General features: G+C 43.4%; 1 protein-coding gene across 3 annotated transcripts in view; it reads right to left on the bottom strand.

The window, feature by feature from the left end:
- ETV6 (ETS variant transcription factor 6) overlaps positions 1 to 21,993 on the bottom strand; it is a 223,750-nt gene extending 201,757 nt beyond the window's left edge. Inside the window, exon 1 of one of the 3 annotated variants that reach the window (XM_033117450.1) lies at positions 21,696 to 21,993. In XM_033117450.1, coding sequence (XP_032973341.1) covers positions 21,696 to 21,728 — 33 coding nt within the window. In that variant the 5' untranslated portion in view covers positions 21,729 to 21,993. The remainder of the gene's footprint in view (positions 1 to 21,695) is intronic. The other 2 variants (XM_033117451.1, XM_033117452.1) reach the window with 2 other exon arrangements.
- Between the last annotated feature and the right edge of the window lie 209 nt (positions 21,994 to 22,202).

Raw genomic sequence — 22,202 nt, 5'->3', positions numbered from 1 at the left:
GATTCTGTTTGGTTTGGGAGTTGGTTCCTTTCCATAGTCAAAGTGCATTGTAAAATAAAAACATCATTGGGGCGGCTGGAAGGCTCAGTTGGTTAGAGCGTGAGCTCTGAACAACAGGGTTGCCGGTTCAATTCCCCCATGGGCCAGTGAGCTGCGCCCGCCACAACAAGACTGAAGACAACGAGCTGCCACTGAGCTTCCGGAGGGGCGTCCAGATGGCTCAGGTGGTTAGAGCGTGAGTTCTTAACAAGGTTGCAGGTTCAATTCCGCATGGGATGGTGGGCTGCGCCCCCTGCAGCTAACGATTGAAAACAGCGACTGGACTTGGAGCTGAGCTTCGCTCTCCACAACTACATTGAAGGACAACGACTTGGAGCTGATGGGCCCTGCAGAAACACACTGGTTCCCAATATTCTCCAATAAAAATTTAAAAAACAAAAAATACCTCATGACCCCAGAAGGAAACAGGGTGGTCAGTGGGCCAGAATCTTTCACTTTAAAATGAGCGCTAAAACACCCAATGGAGGGGTAGGTGGTAAGACAGGGAAGCCAATAGTGTATTATGTATATGGTCTATTTCCTACTCTACCATCTTTAATTCACTTTGAGATTAAAAAAGAAAAGAATCCAAACATGAAGCATTCAAAACCTTCTGAGTTTATGGTTTTCTTTACATGATCAAGACACCCAATTGAAAAGTAGATATATTCACTCAGTTCACCTGGTTGATTAAAAAAAATTTCCCACTAATTAGAATGGTTTGACTTGAATGGATCTATTATTTTGAAAATACAGCCTAAAGTAAATAAAAACAACTACCAAATCAAAAATCAGTAAGCCAGCTGGGAATTAGAAGACCTGGGTCCTAGTTTGGGCCTTAATCTAAAATTCCTCAACGCTGTAGCCCTAAATGTCTAAATTCTGGTATTCTAATGACTACCTTCTGAATTACAAGTGCTCAGCAGTCACAACTGACTGGACAGACGTTATGGATGCTGCTCATTCTGATCCTTTATCATTGTGACCAGAGACCCAGAGCCCTGTACAGCAAATCTAGGTTTGATAGAAGAGGCAAAGAACTAAAGCTATCAATGCGGGCCCCTCCTAAACAACTCTCAGACTATAGCAGCAGTCTCGAGAAAATCCCAGTTTTTCTACCCCAACCACTAAACCCCACTGGACTCCTGAGTCTGAGTTAGTGCGTCATTGTTTTGGAATTGCTGTGGAGGCCAACAGTGAGTTCTAAAAAAAAATCAACAGCTCTCTCCTCCCCTCTTCTGCAGAACCACTGGGAGGCAAGTACCGGGAGAGGTTCTCCATCCCGAGAAGGGGAAATCTACACCAACCTTTAAGGTTTTGGTTGTTCCCATCACTTCTTAGGGGCAAAATAGATAAGGAAAAGTAAGAACAACCCACAATCCCTGTTCCTTCCACCTATCCCACTCCAAAAAGCCTACACAGTTTTTAATAAAATGCCAGTGGTTCTTTGTTTTATTATAAATGATTAAAATCCTGAAAAGGACGTGTTTAGAATCCTACAAGGCAAGTTTCAACTATAATACTTTCAGGAGTGTCATGCTTTAGGTGGAATAAAATTTTAAAGCTATTCAAGGCTACTTTCTCATTTACAACGAGGGAAGTAGTATGTATGGCTGGCCTGGTCTTACAACTGATCTCATAAGCCATCTCTCTAAATCTTCTCTCCATTATTTTTAGAAGAGTGAGAACCTCTCTGCTTTTATTCCTAAATGTTGTTGCTCTTTGGTGGGGTATGACTCAAACAGAATTCCCTCAACTCCTTCCATCCCTTCCCAGAACAGGGTATGTTGCAAACAGGATGAAACTACCCTTATACAGAAAAATCCTACAAACCGGTCATAATAAAGGGTCAAAGAGTATCACTATCTCAGTAAATGTTTGAATAAGAAAGACTTTTTTTAAAAATGCAGTTTATGGGCAGAGGACATGAAGAGACATTTTTCTAAAAAGGACATACAGATGGCAAACAGACATATGAAGAAATGCTCAACCTCACTAACCATCAGAGAAATGCAAATAAAAAACACAATGAGATACCACTTCACCCCAGTTAAAATGGCTATCATCAATAAATCAACAAACAACAAGTGCTGGCGCGGATGTGGAGAAAAGGGAACGCTTGTGCACTGTTGGTGGGATTGCAGATTGGTGCAGCCACTTTGGAAAACAGTATGGAGGTATCTCAAAAATCTGAAAATGGAACTACCCTATGATCCAGCAATTCCACTCCTAGGTATCTATCCGGAGAAATCCAAAACTCTAATTCAAAAATCTTTATGCACTCCTATGTTAATTGCAGCATTATACACAATAGCTAAGACATGGAAACAACCGAAATGCCCATCGGTAGATGACTGGATTAAGAAACTGTGGTACATTTATACAATGGAGTATTACACAGCCATAAAGAAGAAATAAATCTTACCATTTGCAACAACATGGATGGACCTAGAGAACATTATGTTAAGTGAAATAAGTCAGACAGAGAAAGACAAATACCATATGATCTCACTTATATGTGGAATCTAAAGAAAAGAATAAGTGAATGAACTAATCAGAAACAGTTTTGGAGACAAAGAGGAAAAACAGAGGGTTGCTAGATGGGGGGTTGGGGATAAGGGGGAAGGTGAGGGGATTAGAAAACAGTCGGTAACCACAAGATGGCGATGGGGTTCTGAAAATAAATTTGGGGAATGTAATTAATAATGTTGTAAAGATTTTGTAGGGTATCCGATGGACACTTGTCCCATTTGGGAGACCACCTCAGGGATGATGTAGATGCCTGATCACAGCACTGTACACCTGAAGCTGAACAATAATGAACGCCAACTATAATTATATATATATATATATATATACACACATATATATATACACGTATATATATACACGTGTATATATACACGTGTATATATATATACACACACATACACACGTATATATATGTATGTATACACTTACAAGAAGCGGAGTACAGCATTAGGAATAGAGACAGTGGAAATGTAATGGCTCTGTGCGATGTCAGAGGGATTGTGGATGGGGGTGGGGGGTTCACACAGTGTGAGGGATATAAAAGATAAACGTCTAAGTATTACTTTGTCCTGTGCACGTGAAACTAATTAAAAAATGCAGTTTAACTACTTAAATACAGCACAGCGCACATGATCAACTCTACTATAAAATCAGAAAATGATAATTCCCAATATTCTAATATGGCACAGTAATGTATCATAAACATTAAAACTCTTAATACATTATTAGTTGTTGAAATTAAAGCAATAATTATAATAACTTCTAAGGCCACTATTTGAAAAAGTCACACATTTAAACTGGGTTTTTTACCCAAACTGAATGAGACCTACATAAATTACAAAGAGTAACTATGAACCTTTTATTCTATCAGAATCACATGAAAAATTTCTCAATTATTATAAATTGGAATTAATCGCTGTATCAAAAGCTGCCAAAAATTTATTCTCCTGTTTCCAACAGGCATACTTGATATAAGTACCAAATACTATTATGTCCACTTGGCAAATTTACGTAATAAACACTGGTATAATCTCTAATTAATAGGAAGATCATCATACCCCCAAGAACAAGAAAAATGTAAAGGTTGAAAATAAACTACAAAATTAACAAAACAAGGTGAACCATTAAGTACTAACACAGAAATTTGGGGAAGGTACATGATTGGGGTTCTTTCCAATCAAAAAGCAGAGGGAAGGACAAGAGACAGTGTGAAGATGAGCACATGGCACCCAGGGTATGAGAGCCCACAGTCCAGGGATCGGAGCAAGAGTGTTTTTGGAGAACTCACTTCAACCCATCCTGTTTAAAGGTTCACAAGCCAGGCATTGTGTGCTGGAGGGCAATGGTTTCTATTTGGGCACTATGAATGAGTGCATGATGAAATGGAGGAGAAACAAACGTATTTTATTTCAATAAAGAAAGAGAAGGTTCCCCAAGTAAGTTTACAGAGGTGAACGAAAAAGAAAGACTGGGGGAAGATGAGGAGGGAGCCAGGGAGAGGTGCGGAAGTGAATGGTAAGGCTAAGTGGGCTAATAATAGACAGAAGGAAGTTCTGCACCACAGGAGATAGAGATGCAAAGGAAGAGAAGCCGGCGGGTGAGCCTGGGAGGCGCTGGTAATAATCCTATTGCACAAGAGGTGGCACAGATAGGACCTTGAAGGGAAAAAAAAAAAAAGAAAGAAAAGAAAAGATCCATCTGGCCCCCACCCCAACTTCTTTTAGGTCAGACCTCAAAGTCACAACACAAGCTTGAGATTGGCAACTGCGGGCCTTCTGTTCAAGAATTCTACTATTAGCTGTAAACAGCATTTTGATGTTCTGGAAAAGCATATGGGTTTCATGTAGTGTGGGAACTAAAGTAAAGCCCAGGAAAGGGGAAGTTGAGTTTACAGAAAACTCTTTAAAAGATGTGTGTGCATGTGTGTGTGGGTGTATATCTAGTTAGACCCAATTTCACATCTCCCACAAAGTGAGAGTTGCAGAGTTGAAGGGGTCTGAAGACATGGCCCTGAGTTCAGCACAGCACAGCTGGAGGAGAGCCCCATGCAGGAGCATATGGGGCAGCTGCCTCCCATCTTGGAGTGCAGGACTTGCCAAAGGGATTATTAGGCTGTTGGCCCAGGAGGTCCAACATCCTGCTCTGAAGATTGCCTAAGGAGGCAGGGGGTGTGTGCTTGTGTGTTTGTTTAACAGAGGTAGCACACCTGGCTGGGCAGTTGTGCAATCTGATACCACTGGGGGAAAATTTCTTCCCAATCTCAGCCTGTGATCAGATTCTGCCCTGAAGCATAAGGCTTAAGTGTCCTTGTAACTTTTATCCGGAAGAAAGACACACTGAAGAGTCCTTCTCAACGTCAGCCAGGGGTCGTAAAAATGGAGAAAGTTCAGGGATCATAAAAATGGAGAATGTTCAGAAAAGACCCATGGTGTGGTGTCTTTGATGGCTGAGTGTCACCTTCCACTCAAAGACTGGTTGGAAGTAAGGCCATTCCTCAATAGCCCTGATCTCGTGCAATTTTATTCTCAATAAAAATTGTTAAAATGTAACAGCACGTCCTTTTATAAGGCTTGCCCCATAAGTAAAGAACAATGAGAAGTCCTTTGTCAGATCACACATCACAATTTAGGGTTTGGAAAATATGGTAACTTCTGCTGGGGGGGCGGGGGTCCCTCCCAAACAATTGCATGGACACTTGTTATTCTATTCCTGTTTACATTTCAACAGCGTATTAAGAAATTTTCTCCTAGACAGGTCAGTTTTTAAGCAACTTCAAAGAAAAACAATAACTGATAGCCCTAATAGAGTCACAGAGGTTCAAATTTTTGTTCTTAAGCACATGGCTAGATCTAGGATCATAATTCCTCATAGAACTAAATGAGGTACAGTCCCAAGATTAGATTGTGATATACTAATTGTCAGGAACCCTAGGTCCCACCAGTGATAAGCTGCAGGTTCCCGTGTTCCCTGAACGGTCAGCTTACCATTGGCTCTGGTAAGGCAAAAAGGAAAGAGAGGAAGTGGACTGGGAAGGAAATGGCCTCTATATCAACAGTCTTGGCGTGGAGATAATGGGCAAGGATAGTACCAGTGGGTGGAAACCTGACAGCAGCACGTTGTCCAAGAATGAGGTATAAGAGCCGAGCGTTCACAACAGGGTACGCCCTTAGCGGCCACTCCCACCTTAGCAGCTTCATAAATCTGGATTTTCACAGATTTGTGTTAAAAGCATAGGGAACACACGGACCTATGCTTTGCTGTTCTCCAAAGCAGCTTAGATTAACATTCCTGTAACAACTCTCCACTTGCCACACAACCCTTCTTGGAGACTGTCTGAGAGGGGCAAGGGCTAGCTTGGACCCCTGAGAGGACAGAAAGGCCTGGATTTGTAAAGCAGCATGAAGATGACCCACCTGCAGCCAAGATGCGATCAAGGCCAGGAGGGCTGGCAGGCCGCAGGGGTCTGGAAAAAACAGCCCATGGCAGGCAGTCAAGAAAACCTAGCAGATGACAGTTTGGGGGGACTGTAACAGAACCCTTCATGGGGTTGCGTTAGGTTCAGAAGTTAAAACTTTCACATATCCTATTGCCTCGAATCCCTGTTCTGTGTCAAAAGCAACAAAAGTAAGGAGAAAATAAGCCATTTGGACTTGTGTGGAAGGTTCAGGTATATCTGCTTCTACCTAAAAAGACCTGATTTCTCCTGATTGGTCCATTTTACACTTATCAGATTGTTCATAACTCCAATATACTCTCCCAACAGTCTTCTTTTTAGGCGAATAGCATTGAGTTGTCCACTGTAAACAAAAATGTTGCAGCTGTCATACCATCCATAAGACATGACTTTGAGTTGTGTTTCTAGTCCTGTCATTCTCAGTCATTCTCACCGGTTTAGTCCTCCAGGGCAAGACACTGGGAGTGAAATAAGAGGTCCAAAGAGATCATCATCTCAGATAAGGGTAGACCAGAACACGGGATTTGAAGGAGAGGGTTGAAAAGAGTTGACCCACGTGAAAGGCAATCACAGACTTAGAAAGGCCATCGCAGACGTCACAGAGGCCTCAGAAAGCTGCACTGCTCTTGCAGGTTATCGCTAACAATCAGCTAGCAGAGGAATGAGGTGGGGAAACAACTGGTAGCCCCACACAGTGGTGACAGGACAGTGGTTCCCAGAGTTTCACAGCCAGCAATGTTATGACTGTACATGGCTGCAACAAACAGCTATCAGCTCTCTCTCCCTCACCCAGGAGGCATCGTGAGCCAAGTCAAGAAAACAGGGTGGATAAGTGATGAAGTTCATTCATTTGGGGCTGTCCATGCTGCTTCCTGTACATCGGATTTAAAGGTTCTCAAGCCTTTTCTCCAGCTGTCTAGGTACCTCCCTGGAAGGTGGGCAATCAACAGGGAAGAACGAATGGGTGCTATATGTGCACATGTCTATTCAGTGCTTAAGTCTCACGGGAGAGCCTCATGTGTCGGGAGTGGCAGTGCGGTTAGCCCTACCATGCGCTCCTGACACTGCAACAAAAATAGTTTCTACCTTTCTTCCTTCCTCTGCCTTTAAGGAGTATTTGCTCAGGATTTCAACTGTGCAAGGTCTTTACCTTACACTTCTCTTCTGTATCACAGAGCCTAGCACCCACTGAGCCCCGAATAGAAGCTTAAAAAATACTTGCTGATTTAAAAGATTCTATTCAACTAACACACATTGAAACTTCTCTGTGCCAGGCACTGTACTGGACACTGGAAATATAAAAACGAATCCATCGGACTCCTGCTCTCAGTGGGCTTTCACTCTAGTGAGAGGATGATTAACAATTAATCTATAACAGGATCATTGCCAACAACGGAAGCATGTTCAATGAGTGGTAGGAGGCTGTGTCTATCAGTAACAATGCTTACGAAACGGGCTGAAGGTGACCAGTTGTCTACCAGGCAGAAAGAGGACCAGGGGAAGATTCCCAGCATAAAAGTTCTTTACATGGTTTGTGAGAAGAGCAGGTCATTGTTTGGAACATAACATGGAATGGGAGGTTGGAGATGTTTCTAGAAAGGCAGACTGTCCAGGGCCTTGTACGCCATGATAAAGAGCTGGGTGTCATCCCGAACTTCAGTGTCACAAAGAAACTGGTGTGACTAATTTTTATTTGCAAAAAACATTCTGGGGTGGACTGGAAGGTGCATGCGTGCATGGAGGAAGATCAGATGGGCGACAACTGAAGAGTCTGGGGCCAGAAGGAAGACAGTGCTGGTCAGAATGGAGAAGAAAGAACAGTGTGAGAGATATGGGGTGCGGAGTACTGCCCCGGGTGCCTTGCAGGCCCAGGAAGACAGCACATCTGCCCTCAAGAAGCTTAAGATCCAGTAGCCTACAGAAGCAACTGGATAAGTCTGTTAGTGCACCATGGGCCAGAGAAAGATCATTACTCATTCTCCTTAGTCCTGGATGGCTTTGGTGGCAGCACTGGCTTTAAGTTGGCCTTTGAAGAATGAGAGAGAGGTGACTTGGCAGAACTATTCATTTACTCTCCTTCTTTTGGCTATTCTCCACTGTGATTTGTATCCCACACAATTTTATTTAGCTCTATCTTCATGGTATAAGACTCTTAGATGGATTCTTTTAACAGAAACCTCCACCAAAAGAAAAAACAAAAAAAGTTGCTATCTTCTCTCACATGAATCCTGCTCATCAACACCTCTTGGCAGTGTCTGACCTATGTGAGGCAAAACAAATAAATAAAGGCAATAATAATAAGGCTTTGCCAGGCTGGCCAACTGATCCAGTCAGAGGATTATAAGAGACACCTGTTTTTTAACACAGCAGCTGCGAACACTGAAGCACGGCATCCTAGTTACAAGAAAGAGTTCCATGAAAATCCAATAGCAGCAGAAACTGGTACGGACCGATTTTCAGCTATGTCACCTGAATATGAAAAGAATTCAACTAAGATTAGACACCCAATAGGAACTCTGCTTTGCTGAACATGGAAACCTGAATGCAGGTTTCCTTATTGGGAGGCGGTTACCTATTCATCAAGTAATGCTAAATCCTTCAAGTATCTATTACATACTCAGGGTACTATCATAAACATACTGAAGCTTTTTGAAGTTTGGTTGCTTCATGCCCTGTGGCTGACCAAACACTTCTTCATTTAAGCCAGCTTAAAAAAACAAACCAGAATATACCCCAATGTAGAATGTGGATGCTACCACAGGAACAAATAAACATTTAAAACTATTTTGTCAGTTCATTCGCCACTGAAGATACATACACACGATCTACCAATATATAAACGTCACACAGGCGAACTATTTTGTAGCTGCAATATGGCCACATTACCTTCCCAGACCAGACCAAGGAGATGCTCTTAGAAACAGCTTGTTAACAGCCTTCACATTGCTATTTAACAATCCGTTTATAGCCCATCAGAAAGCCAACACCCCAAGGAGGTATATTTTACATCTCTATGTAAGGTTTCTTTGACACAAAACTGGGTTTTGTATCTTTCACTCTGTAAGCTAGAAATCAGTTTATACTACAATTTCTGTGACTTAGGCTCCTGTGAGCATACCATATATGGGCACATATGCAAACAGAGTCACGAAAACAAACCTTTGGAATAAAAGCAGAATGATGCCCAAGAAAGCACAAGCTTTATCATACAGTCCTTCCTAGACCTAAAAATAGCAGATAAAGGCATGGTGTCAGCTACGCTCTCACTGTTCTCCCTAGAACATGCTAATTCTAACCTCCAGGGTTGATTCTTAAGCCTGAGCCTTCAATAACTTTACCCAGGAACCTTTCCCAGACCTAAAGAAGCTATTTTCTAGGCTTTGGAGTGTGGAGCAATCTTTCAATGCCCTCCACTTATGAGGCTATTAACGCACACAAATGTAAACAAAGAGGGAACCTGAAATTGTGAATTTTCCCCCAAAGCCTAACACTTGTGCCTTGGAGACACTAGGACCAGCAGAGAGACTGCCTTTCTGGCCAATGGTATGCTAGACACCCCTGAAGCACTCAGCATGGTCACCTGCCCAGAATGCAGCTGGCTGGACTAACACTTGCCTCACCCTGCCTGGGGAGGTGTGCAGCCAGAACTTCCCCACAGTAACATAATCTTGTCTACACAGACCCCACTGGGAGTCCCACAAGGATCAAAAGAAGAGAACCTTAAGAATTCTAGACCCCAAGAAGAACCAGACACCAGTTTGGGGGCCAGAGCTGGGAAGGGAATTCTTTCCAACAACCCCTTGGGCACTTAGCCTGGCAGTCCACCAACATGAGCATCAAGGCAGAGTAACTGGATTTGTCCTAGGTTCTGCAGGTCATCCAAAAACGTACCCAAATAAGTTGAAACAGGATGTGCTGTGAACTCACTTTCACCTATAACCTAGATATAAATGAACCAAGAGGCAAGAGGACTATACTCTCATCCACCCACATCTCCTCCATGGTAAACCTTTAAATACCACAGCTGAAATGGAAATGCACACAGAACCATCTTGCCCTTACATCGGACTGTTCAACGCAATGGCTAACCACAAAACCACACACAGGCCTTTTCCCTACCTTCGAGAAGCTCCATTTGGCCATTTTACCAAAATTTTCAAGATAGACAAATTCTCAGTTCGGCTCATGTGAACGGTGCCTGTGCCCCTGGGTCTACCTCTTCCCTCTCTGCTGGAATAACAAACCCTTCCCTCTCTGCTGGAATAACAAACTGGTGTCTGCAAGGCTCTCTGCCTTTGTTTCTTCTTGCACTTTGAAGGTTCTTTACTCTCTGAGGCCTTATCCCACATATCTCCAAGCACAGTACACAGCCCTTGCACCCAGAAATAACATATAAATATTCTGCTATTGATATCAGTGCCTCTTTGTTTATTTTTGAGGGTACGTGGCTTAGAAAATCCAAGGTGCCAGGAAAGGTGGGCGCATAGAAGATGGACACACTAATAGGTGCCCTACTTGAGATGCAACCAAACACCCAGGTTCCTTTGCCCATCTTCCTGCCTGTCTGGGTACAAGTTAGATACCTTTACAGCATGCTGAAAACGATTAGAGGATCATCACTCCGGCATTCCTGTGCTCGCCAAGATTCCCCCTGGATTCCACTGTGTTCAAAAGCTGTGTCTGACCTACAGCTGACTTCCGCCTGCGGAGCAGTGCGTCCCGCCACCTAACTCATGGCCCCGCCAAATGCACAGAGCCTCAGATACAAAAAAACACAATGCAAAATTCAGAAAGTGAGCCTCTGTTGCTCTGGTTCTCCAAGGGTAAAGACTCTTACCTTTCTAACTGGTATGGTCTCTCTTTTCACCCTGAAGTATTCGAATCAGCAGACTAAGGGAAGCACTAAATGGCACAAAGTCAAGAAGGGAGCTGGCAGCTTTCCAGGGGATTTGAGATGTAGTCAGCCAGATCGGGTCATTCAGGTCTCCAAGTCGAGGAGAAAAGGAGACTTACCCAACCTGGGGAATCCACATGACTCAGACTTCATGCCCAAAATGACAGCTCTCCCACCTGGCTCACATCACTTGGAATACAGATCAGATCAAAAGGTGCAAAGTGAGAGTGACTCCTGACCTGCTGCCCCCACCCATCACTGGACATTATTGTCAAGACTCGTGAGTCAGGAGAGCCCTGGGTATCAACAGTGGAAAGCAGCAGAGTCAAGTGAACTCATGACATGGATTTTTAAAATCTTTCAGATCTTAAGTCAAAAGGAGGACACAGCAGCTACAAAATACACCCGGGGTCCAATCCTTAAAATTTTCCATTCCCCAAAACCAGGTGTGCCAATTCTGTGGCAGGAAGTTGGGCAGGAACACACAAAGAGGCCCAAAGAAAATAGAATTCAGTTCTGTTCTTTTGGGTGCCCGGCCTGCAATCACAAATCTATACACAAAAATGTGGAGCTGGGCCATACGGCTGAGGTAGGACACTGTGGTTTGCTCTGGCAGGAGTCTGATTGGATGGTCAAGGATAGTCTGGGAAAGACAAATGGTCTAGAAGCAACAATGAATAATGAAGGAACTACCGTGTTTCCCCGAAAAGAAGACCTAGATGGACAATCAGCTCTAATGTGTCTTTTGGAGCAAAAATTAATATAAGACCCGGTCTTATTTTACTATAAGACCCGGTCTTATTTTATTATAATATAAGACCCGGTCTTATGTAATATTATACCGGGTCTTATATTAATTTTTGCTCCAAAAGACGCATTAGAGCTGATTGTCCGGCTAGGTCTTCTTTCTGGGGAAACAGGGTAGTGTGGAGAGAAGTTTCCTTCCCTTCTCTGAGCTCCTGAAGGCAGTCCAGAAAAGCGCTTAGCAAACTCCCACTCCCCTTTTTATACAGTATCACATTTCCTCTGGCCCACTCCAGGGCGGATCTCTTTATCTGAATAGTCCTCATTAGGCTGGAACAATACTAATTCTACAATGTCTCTTGACCTGGGTTCTTTGTTAGAGACCCAGCACTATTCCTGACCACACCCGCAGCAAGGCAGCCGTGGGAGCCGCCCACTCTCTTTCTCGTCACTCAGCAGTGCCACAAGTGCCGCACTAGACTCACACTTCCACTAGGGAACAAGTGTTAGGGAAATAGGCAATTTCAGAGACAAACAGGCTGTTCTTTGGGGTTGAATTTTTTTTTTTGTAGTTTCAGGTGTACAAAACAATGTAATAATTAGACATTGCACCCCTCACAAAGTGATATCCCTCCTCCCCCAAGGAATTGGATTTTTTTAATTACAAGGCTGATATCTATCTGTAGCTCACTTCTTCCAGGAGATACTTTAGAGTCAGCATCTCATCGTTGGTTTCTGCTTCCTCACGTATAGGGGATGTGAGTGACGCTGGATGACTGACCTCATTCTACAGATAAGTCTTCAGAACGATAAAGTTACATGGCCCGTCATGACACTCGAGAGAGGGTACAAGGCAGCTGAGGAGAAAATCACAAACTGGCACTTGTGTTTTCCAGGAGGACGGCAGAGAAATGATGTCTCTCCAAACCTAATACGTTCTTTCTTCATGTCCACACCTGCTTCACAGGGTCAGGAGAAGATGCAGCTAACATTCTCTCCAGTATTCCTCAAAAAGGGTCATTTTCCAGTCTATAGTTCACCTTCTCATTTAACATGTATATACAAAGGAAAACTCAGGCATGCGGTTTAAGTCCACAGCAAAGAGAACATAGCTGCTGAAAACAGATACTTTAGTTCCTTAACATCTACTAAAAATGAAGGTTCCCTCATGCCCCAAAGTAACAAATTTGGCTTTTTCCAACTCTTCTGTATAAACTCCCACTAATAGCCATCTATTCCCCGCTCTTGAAACTGGAAATTCATCATCCCACAGCAAACAGTGTCTGTTCTGTGGTCAGACAGACATGGAACTGCCTGTTCAACAAAAAGCAGACTAAAGAATTGATGCTGTCTTTCAAGACTCACCCCAGTAGCAGATAATAAGCAACTGTACGAACAAGCGGATCCCTGAATAGGTTCAAATACTTGAGTGCTGAGTAATAATGCTAGTTAGAGTCACTGTACAGTACTTCCAGGCTTAGGTCTTTTTCCTTTTCTTTCATCTTTGGAAGCTTATTCAGAACCATACTAGCTATTCCCTCAAAACTTTACTGTAAGATGCAAAAGGCATTTGTTATTATCCTGTAATTGCAGTTGGCTCATCTCTCCTGTTATTGAGGCTAATATTCAATTAAAGTTAGAATAAGAGCTTTTCTGAGCACTGACTGAATGACCCCAGCCCTATGAGAAACTGAATGGGACAGTGACAAGCACACTTGCTGGGAGTCAGCCAACTTGGGAGGCCTAGATTTTAGTTCAGGCAGGGCCACGAACGAGCCATGAACTTGAGCAAGACCATTCACACATCTCTGGTCTCCGTATTCTCAACTGTGTAATGTAAGCAAAGGACTTAGAAAATCTCTAGTCCCTTCTAGATTCATATGATGTCGAGGATTTATAAAGAGGGAGAAACACTTTTTAAAAAAAGAAAGAAAAAAAAACAGTGTAAGGCACTGCAGTAGGCAATTTGCATATCCCAAACCCTTAGAGATAGGTATTTTTATTACCACTTCAGATGAGTGAACAGGTTCCAGGAGAAGATGAACAAGTTCAAGTTCACACTCAGTTCAGCTTCCTCAGTGTCTGTGTTCTTTCCCTAGAAGCACTCCACAGTATGGCAATGAGTGGACCTCTCTTCTCAGCAATTTACAATCCTCTTAAGAGAAATCATTTTTACAGATAAGAACCAAAGAACAACATCAGACACAATAAAATACAAATCAAAATCTGAAGGAGACATGATCGGAACTGCATTGTGGCCACACGTACATCACTGAGCACATTCGCCCACAGCGCTCATACCACCAGGGCCATGCGTCCTTTTCAGGTCACTCAGGAAATGAGATCGTTTTCTGTATGTCTGACTCCCACACACAAAGGGAAAATACCCCCGAGAAGGACACAAGGTCTGGTGAGCATGCAGATTTATTGGATAGCTCTTTCCTGCCTTCAATGGGGAGTCAAGTATTTTTCGTAAGTCATTCGTCCAGATAAATGAAATGCAGCCTTTTGAAATTTAACAGTATTTTCACGCCATTTTTGTTGGATAGCGTTTCAAAATGCATTACATTATTTCCTCACTTCCTAAATCTCATAATTTACAGTTTGTCTTTAACTTGGAAGTCATAATTATAATCATTAATATCATCAGTCCTTGTACAGTGCCATACAAAGGGGTTTAACTCTCTACGTTATGTGTCCTCGCAATAAAGCTATGCTTTCTGAGTTGTCTGTGTCTTACCTGTTTTCCTAGGCCACACTGTTAGAGAGACACGGCCATAGGATAGAACAACCTGCTTCTGACTGGCTCAGCCACAATGAGCAATGTGATCTCAGGCATGCTATTTCAGTGCCACGGGGCTCAGTTTCCTCATCTGTTTCATGAAAAATTTGGGTTCTGCTTTCTTAATCCACTCTTATTACCTCCACAACACATCTCTCTCTGCTTCCTTCTCTGTACCTGCTCTAAAGATATGCTTCATTAAAACTGTTTGAATCCAGAAATTTATCAAATGAAAGCCAAAATCCTCTCTTCATTCAAGTAAATTAGAACAAGGCCAGCATGGTCAGGCTCTCAGAAGAGAGGGGGGAAAAAAATTATTCCTTTGGTAATGAAGAACCATCAGGGAACACCTGAAAAGACTTCAAGTAGATTCCTAGAAATCAGTTTTAAAGATGTACATGAGGATAGTTTGGGGGGAAAAAAAATTGTGTTCATGGATTGTTTTAAAAGTTTTAAAGGAAAAAAAATAATTTGCGGAAAAAGAAGCGACTGGCCAGGAAGTGATACAGAGAAGGTGTCTAGTCCCAAGTTTGGGCAGGACGAGAGGACACAGCCTCAGCCTGTCACCCACTTAATGAAAGAGTAATTAATTGGGCACTGGAGGAAAGAGAGAGGCAGAGAGGGAAATGAAAGGTTTCTGAGAAAAACCTGAAAGGCCCTAAATGAAACCCAACAAAATATGACTAGAGAATATCAGGGATTGGTATAAAAATCGAAGATCTGGACATTTCATTCCAACATGGGTGGTGTGGTGTTCCCACCTAGCTATTCCCACAATGAAAGAATGGCTAGAAAAACCCACCTTGAAAGGAGACCAGAGAGAGAAGGCAAGTCGGGACCTCAGGAAACATCCCCACCTGCTCTATTCCTGTCTTTCGTCTTGGCTTACTCGGAGCTCCACCATAGACCCATCACTCTTAGTTTCCTCGTTTTCTTCATAAAGAGGGCTGTACTTGAGAATAGTGTCATGGGAAATGCTTTGGAACTACAGTCCCATGATGTAGGTTCTAGCCCTACCTTTGCCATGTACACAGCCTGTGGGATCCGAGGCCAATACATCACTTAACCACTCTGGGCTTCAGGTGCTCATTTGTAAAATGGGGGAAAATACTGCATCCCTGAGAGAGTTGTGAAGACTACAGGAGCTAACGTAATAAAACACTTAGGACAAGGATCAGCAGGCCGTCGTATTCAATAATGATGGTGGTGATGATGATGATGAAGGAGGAGGTGAAGGGAGAGGAAGAAATGTAGGAGCACTGACCACCACAACAGCACACTAACACTTTCCTTACACCAGAATTTATAAAGCCCCCCAAATGCATGTGTTCCACAGTTTTCCATGAGCGTGGTCCATAGGATGGAGTAAGCAGTTATGCTCATCTGATGCCTGCCTTAGTCAGAACCCCGTTCCCAGTCCATACTCTGAAAACTCCAGATCATTTCGACAAAGACCAGGCTGAACTGTATGTTTTCACCATCAAGAAAGGGTTATCAAGCAAATGAACAGAGCAAATAATATATCTGTGGTAATGTATCGACACGGAAGGAACAGTTTCAAGCACACAGTAGCACTTGTTTCTAACCAACAGAAGATGTGGAACACAAGACATTTTTGCCTCTTCATTGAGGCTCACCCTGAGATGCCCCCGTAAGCAACACTTTCTTAGCCTGGTTCCTATATGTTCAAAAATCAATAGAACTGTGCTTGTGTGGTAGTAGGCAATAATTCTAACTTCCCACGAATTTAGTCTGGTCTTTCTCTCCCCAGTGAACAGTCTTTAAGCTGGGCCCCTTTTGGCGTGGGAACCCTGAATACTCTCACACTCATTCTATTCAACCAATATACATAGAGATTGGTTTCTTACACACATCTAACAACAAATACAGCAGTGAAGGACTCTGCAGAAAACAAACTCCACTGCTTTTTCTAAAGTAGCATTCACAGAGAAAAATATGTCATTTGTATACGCCATACCCTAGGGGACTACATTTGACACCCATTCACTCAGCTGGGAGATCCACACCAAAGGGCAACTTTTGAAAATCAGTAATAAAATGCAACTGCTCTTCAAGTTAGTCCCAACAACCCTCTGCTCCCTTGCCCCGACTTTCCTCGGTGTGAGTAAATACAGCTCAACTCAGTCTTAACAAAATTTGGTTTAGTTCTACCTTCCTCTGGCGCCCACATTTGGGATGTATTTTGCCCTTGACTTGCCTATGCTAAGGAAATGTTACTTCTCTAGGGCCGACTGCTATGTTTTTAGCTGATTCTGTTTGAAACAAGGATCTTACTACACGTTAATAAGGTGTAAGCTTGTCTGCTCTGGATAAAACAGCCTATGGCCTACTAAAGGATTCCTCAGAAGAAGGCCCTTTTAAAGAGGTCCAGTGCCCTCAGCTCAAAGCACAAGTATTGGTCCTTCACACACTGTAAGAAAAGTACTGTTGTATCCCTCCCATCTTTGAGGATATGTCCAAAGAACTTAAAGCGGGACCTTGAAGAGATATTTGCATACCCATGTTCATTGCAGTTCTATTCACAACAGCCACGAGATGGAAGGAATCTAAATGTCCATCAACAGACGAACGGATAAAGAAAATGTGGCATGGCATGTACATAAAATGGAATATTTTGCAGACTTAAAAAAAAAAAAAAGAAGGAAACCATATCGCATGCTATATAACATGGATGAACCTCAACGGTTATGTCAGGCGAAATAAAAATAATGTATGACTCCACACATATGAAATACCTAAAGTCATCAAAGTCAGGGTAACAGAAAAGAAAAAGGTGGTTACTAAGGGCTGGGAGGAGGGGAGAGGGGAAAGTAGTGATGAGTGAGTAGAGAGTTTCAGTGTTGCAAGATGAAACAGTTCCAGGGATCTGTTGCACAAGAATGTGAATATACGTAACACTACTGAGCTGTACACTTAAAAATGGTTAAGATGGTAAATTTAATGTTCTGTGTTTAGTATTGTAATAAAAAAAATTAGTGCTGCAAATAGTGGTGCAAATATAAGTCCATCAAGCCTTTCTTCCTTCATCCCCTACTCCTACTACTTCCTCTTCTCACATCTAACAATATACCCTCTTGGCCCAAAGTCCCCCCACACACACACCGTCTTCCTTGGCACATACCTCCATGCCCTCACACCAGCTGGCTTGTGATTAAAATGGACCAAGCTAGGAAGTGCCAGAGAGAGCGTGGCCTATTGTATCGAATTTCCTTGGCCTTTTATAGGGCTGCACCGTAAACCCAGCAAATGCAGGGCAGTGGCCTGAGAATCAGGAGGTCTTTGTTGCTTTAAACCTGACTTACTCACCCATCAGCTGAAGCAAACCATTTAGCTCTCTGGACCTCCTCTCTATAAACACAGGTTGGCCCAGCTGATCTCTAAGGTCTTTCAGCTCGGAAAGTCTAAAAGTTCCCTGATTTGATTGACAAAGAAACTGGGGAAAATTTAGAAGCCTGCTAATCTGAATCTCCTAAAGTGATTCCTCAAGCCTCTTTTCTGTATCTTTGACTCAATTCCTTTTTTTTTTCAGTCTCGTTAGACATAAAAGCAGTTTTTGAAAATTTTATCAAAATAATAAAACATCATTATTATACCAAAATTCCACTGATGATAATTTTTGGACAGACATCCAGGGAGTGCTACAGGCCCCCCTGAGCCAGCAGTGTGGCCCTAGCAAGTACTTTGTAGAAACAAGTGGATGAAGGTGTTAAGTCACCCTGAGGTACGCAGGGACAGACAGAGGAAGGAGCACTGACCTCGTCCCATGTCTCACTTCAAATCAGCAAACATCCCTGAGAAACATTTCTGTGCTGGGTGCCAAGCTAGGTACTAAGACACAAAGTTAACCACTGTTAAATCCAAGGAACTCAGAGTCCATTAGGGGAAACCCAGAGTCTCCCAGTTAGTAGCAAAATAGAAAGAGATTTTCTTCTGCTAAGAAAGCCAACCAGTACGGAGGGCAAGGAAAGGGGGACCAGGAAGTACATGACTAGATTCTGTTTTCTGGATAGCCCTCCCTGACTAAAGCGCTGTGCCAAGCCTTACGGAGGACTGTATCTGCTGGGCCATAACCACTTTCCGCTGCAACTTGGCTGAACTTAAAGCCGAACAGGTGACTTGAAGGTGAAGGCTGATGATGGAAAAGACAGCCTCTTCCTTCCTCCTGTGACCAGCACACTCAGCCACTCAATCCTCTGGGAGAAAAATCACTGGTCTTTTTATATAGTTCGTTGTCCCTGTCCTTAGATTTAAGCCCCAAACGGTCAGGAACGGAAGCATTTAAACTCTCATGAGGACAGTGCCACTATGCATGGGGGCAACCCAGTGCAGAGAAACAGTGAGGCTCAGTGAATAGTTTGAGTGATCCTGATCTAGTCAACCCGTCTTCTACTATAAAATGCACATCTGATAATAACTTAATACAGGTGATGGGAGGGGACATGCTTATAAAGTGCAAAAGAAATATAAAGGCCATTAGCAGGCCTTATTGGCAACGACCACCACATAAGCAATCCATACAAAGGTGTCACTGATTGCCTGACTCAGAAACTTTCACCTTGGAAATGCCACCTAAATCATACACTACTCTCCTCTGTTAGGACAGACACTGCTCAGAAGTAAACAAAGTCCTTCCCTCCGTGGCCGCCTCTGGTCAGGCTCCTCTGCTCCATCACCCCAGCGGCTGAGGAACTTCCTGCCTGCTGACCAGCTGCTTGTAAGGAATGACAGCAAGTGAGGAAGGTTCAGGAGTAGAGAGGAAGAGTGAGGGAAATCTCTCCACACACAGAGAGCTTCCTGTGTCACATGTCTTCAGTACATCAAATTCATCCTTGAAAGCTTCTGGCATCCATTCTCCGCTCGACAGAAAAGTTTATTGTTTGCTGGACTCTAGAAGCAATCCCAGTACTTGCTTGTGGGTTACCAGCAAACATTTTTTATTATGCAGTCACTGTACCACATCCCAAGGACTAAATGAAACACTGCACACATCACCAGAACATTTTCAGATGACCTGGAATAATCCCAGTCCTTGATCTCCAGCGCTTATTATTGGAACATTGTGAATTAAACAAACTCCACGGAAAAATACACTTCACATATGTGTACCTAAACAGATACACAGTCTAAACAATCTGTATACTGGCTCTATAAAGAACAATCGGATAATTTTATTACTAGTGAAGAACACTGAATTTATTTTAATTACACAGAAATACGTGGTCATGAAAAGAGGCACCTAAAAAGAACTGAGAGAGTAAGAAATAAGGGGGAAAATGGTATGTAAACTACAGCTGTAATTTTTATACCACATTTACAAGAGTTTTGTCTGGGTTTGGGATCGGTTCTGCGTGTGTGTATGGAAAGGGGCCGCTGCACTCTTTTCCCACTAGGTAGAATACAATGAAATGAGCCACTTGGTAACACTTCTGCCGGCAACACACAAACATAAGCCTATCAGAATAGTGGGGATATGAAGTCTCTTTAGAAGAAGAATCAAAAGAAGTCACAGAAAGGGTTGCTTTTTTGTTGTTTTCACCCTAAAATTAGTGCCCCATAGTTGATCCAGGTTTTCCTGATGTCAGATTTATTGCCAAGCAAAAACAATTTACTGATTTAATACCCTATTATTTAGTTACCTCTGTTTGTGTTATTAAATGTCAAATAAATTAGATTATCCATACCGTAGGATTTTCCTGAACTTGTTGAGGAGTCTAATTTATACAGCAAAAGAAACTGGTTTTGAAGCCTCAAAGTACCCTAAATTCTTTACTCTGACATCCCCTTCACCAAAGAAGTATCGCTACCCCCAGATATGTACAAACACAGAAACCCGACAGAGCCATTGGGCATTTTTGTGAGGCAAAAACAAAGAAACCCAACCCACCTTTTCAGTTTACATTAGCCCACATGAAAATCTTTCCCGATACGAACACTAAAATCTGAGTATAAGTATGAAAACCTAATAAGCAAATATAATAAAATACTGTGTTTCCCCTAAACAGATCCTAATGGAAAAGCAGTGTTAAAACAGGAAAGGTTTCTCTGATTCCCCACAGATGAAGAAACAGGTTATTTGTTCATTGTTTCTGCAGTATCCACTCAATGAACACATACTAAATGGGCCAAACCAAAAACAAACAAACTTCAGCAGCTTCAGACTTTCACAGAAGCAGAAGGGTTTTCTACCTAACAGAACAGTGAAATGACTAAAGTGCACAAGAAATGCAGCGATGGGAAAAATAATTGGGGAAGATGGACAAATCATTCTGTCTCCTCATGGTGGCAAACTTTACAACAACTTTTAAGAAGCAACAAACCACAGCACCACCAGCCTATCTGTCTGTCTGTCTGTCTGTCTGTCTGTCTATATGCACACACAAAACTAGTCGGAAGCCAAGTACAGTGTTTGCAAATATCCACCATCCTGCATTTACAATACTGCAAAACATGGCCAGAAAGCCGGCAGATTTCTACTCTTAGATATCCTCTCTACACTGTCAAACAGGGAAGGTCATTTTGCTTGGTCACTTAGATAATTCCCTCTCTCCCTGCATCACAGGAGTTTTCTACTTTGGTATTGCTCAACTTTCATATGCAAAGGAGTAAAATAACCATTCAGCAACTTTATTCACCTTGGTTTAAAAAAAAGAAAAAAGCATTCATTGTGCAATGCCCAGGAAAAGCTGACACCAGGACTGTCTCTCCGACAAGCGCTTGCAATTATCATTGGGGGGGCGGAATCCTGTCTGATCAGACCCAGAGAGTGCTTTAAAAAAGAAATGATTCCATCCGCAATGGGGGCTGGAGAACTTTTTTTCTAAGGAGACCACCCCTGGGGAACAAAAGTTACATTGCAGTCACATGCTGGTAGTAGGAGTAGGGCGCAGGTTTTTTTTTTTTTTAAAGCGCACTAATTACCGGGGTGTTTTACAATTCTAGAGACCACTCCGGCTCCTCCTGCCCAATTGTGACCGGCATTTCATTGTCAAAAAGAAAGGGGGTGGGGTGGGAGCGAAGGAGCCGATAGGGGGTTCGACGAGGGGAGTAGCAAGGTTACACTAAAGGGTACAGCAGCCGCCGCGAGCTCCATCTCCTTTCCTGGCACCCCAAATAATTTACTGCGAACAGAGCAACTGCAACAGCCCCCTCTGAAGAGCCCGGCACGACTGCCCTGGCTGGTGCAGCTCAAGGATTTCGACCACGGAGAGGGAGGGGGAGGAGATCTTTACCTTAATGCTACACTGAGCAGGAGTCTCAGACATGTCTCACAGCGAGAGAGATCAGGAAGTTCTCAGTTTTTTTCCACTTTCCTTTCCTCTCCCCAACCCAGAAATGCTCCACGGCCAGCCGGACGCGGTCATTTAAGAAGTTTCTTCCAGCATCTCTCCCGGCAGCCGCCCCGGGGGTCTGCGAGCGCGCGGGGCGGGCGGGGCGGCCGGCGGAGTTGCGTGCGCAGGGCGGCGGGGGCGTGGGAGCCGGGCCGGAGCGCGGCGGCGGGGTCTGCAGGTCGCGGCGCGGCGCGGCGACCCGGGGTGCAGCCCGGCCGGCCTCCCGCTCTCTCCTCCCACCCGCGGCCGGCGCCCCCGCCCCCCGCCCTCCCGCCGCTCTCCCTCGCTCGCTCTCTCGAATGTTTTCCTTCCTGGAAGAGAGAAACTGAAAGGCAGAACTGAGAAAGCTCTCTGCTCATTGATCTTGAGAGTTTCAGTGCAGAAACTGACGTGAATTCCCAGCACTGA

This window comes from Rhinolophus ferrumequinum, chromosome 10, assembly GCF_004115265.2.
Source record: "Rhinolophus ferrumequinum isolate MPI-CBG mRhiFer1 chromosome 10, mRhiFer1_v1.p, whole genome shotgun sequence".
NCBI lineage: Eukaryota > Metazoa > Chordata > Mammalia > Chiroptera > Rhinolophidae > Rhinolophus > Rhinolophus ferrumequinum.
This window is presented reverse-complemented; position numbering and strand designations above follow the sequence as displayed.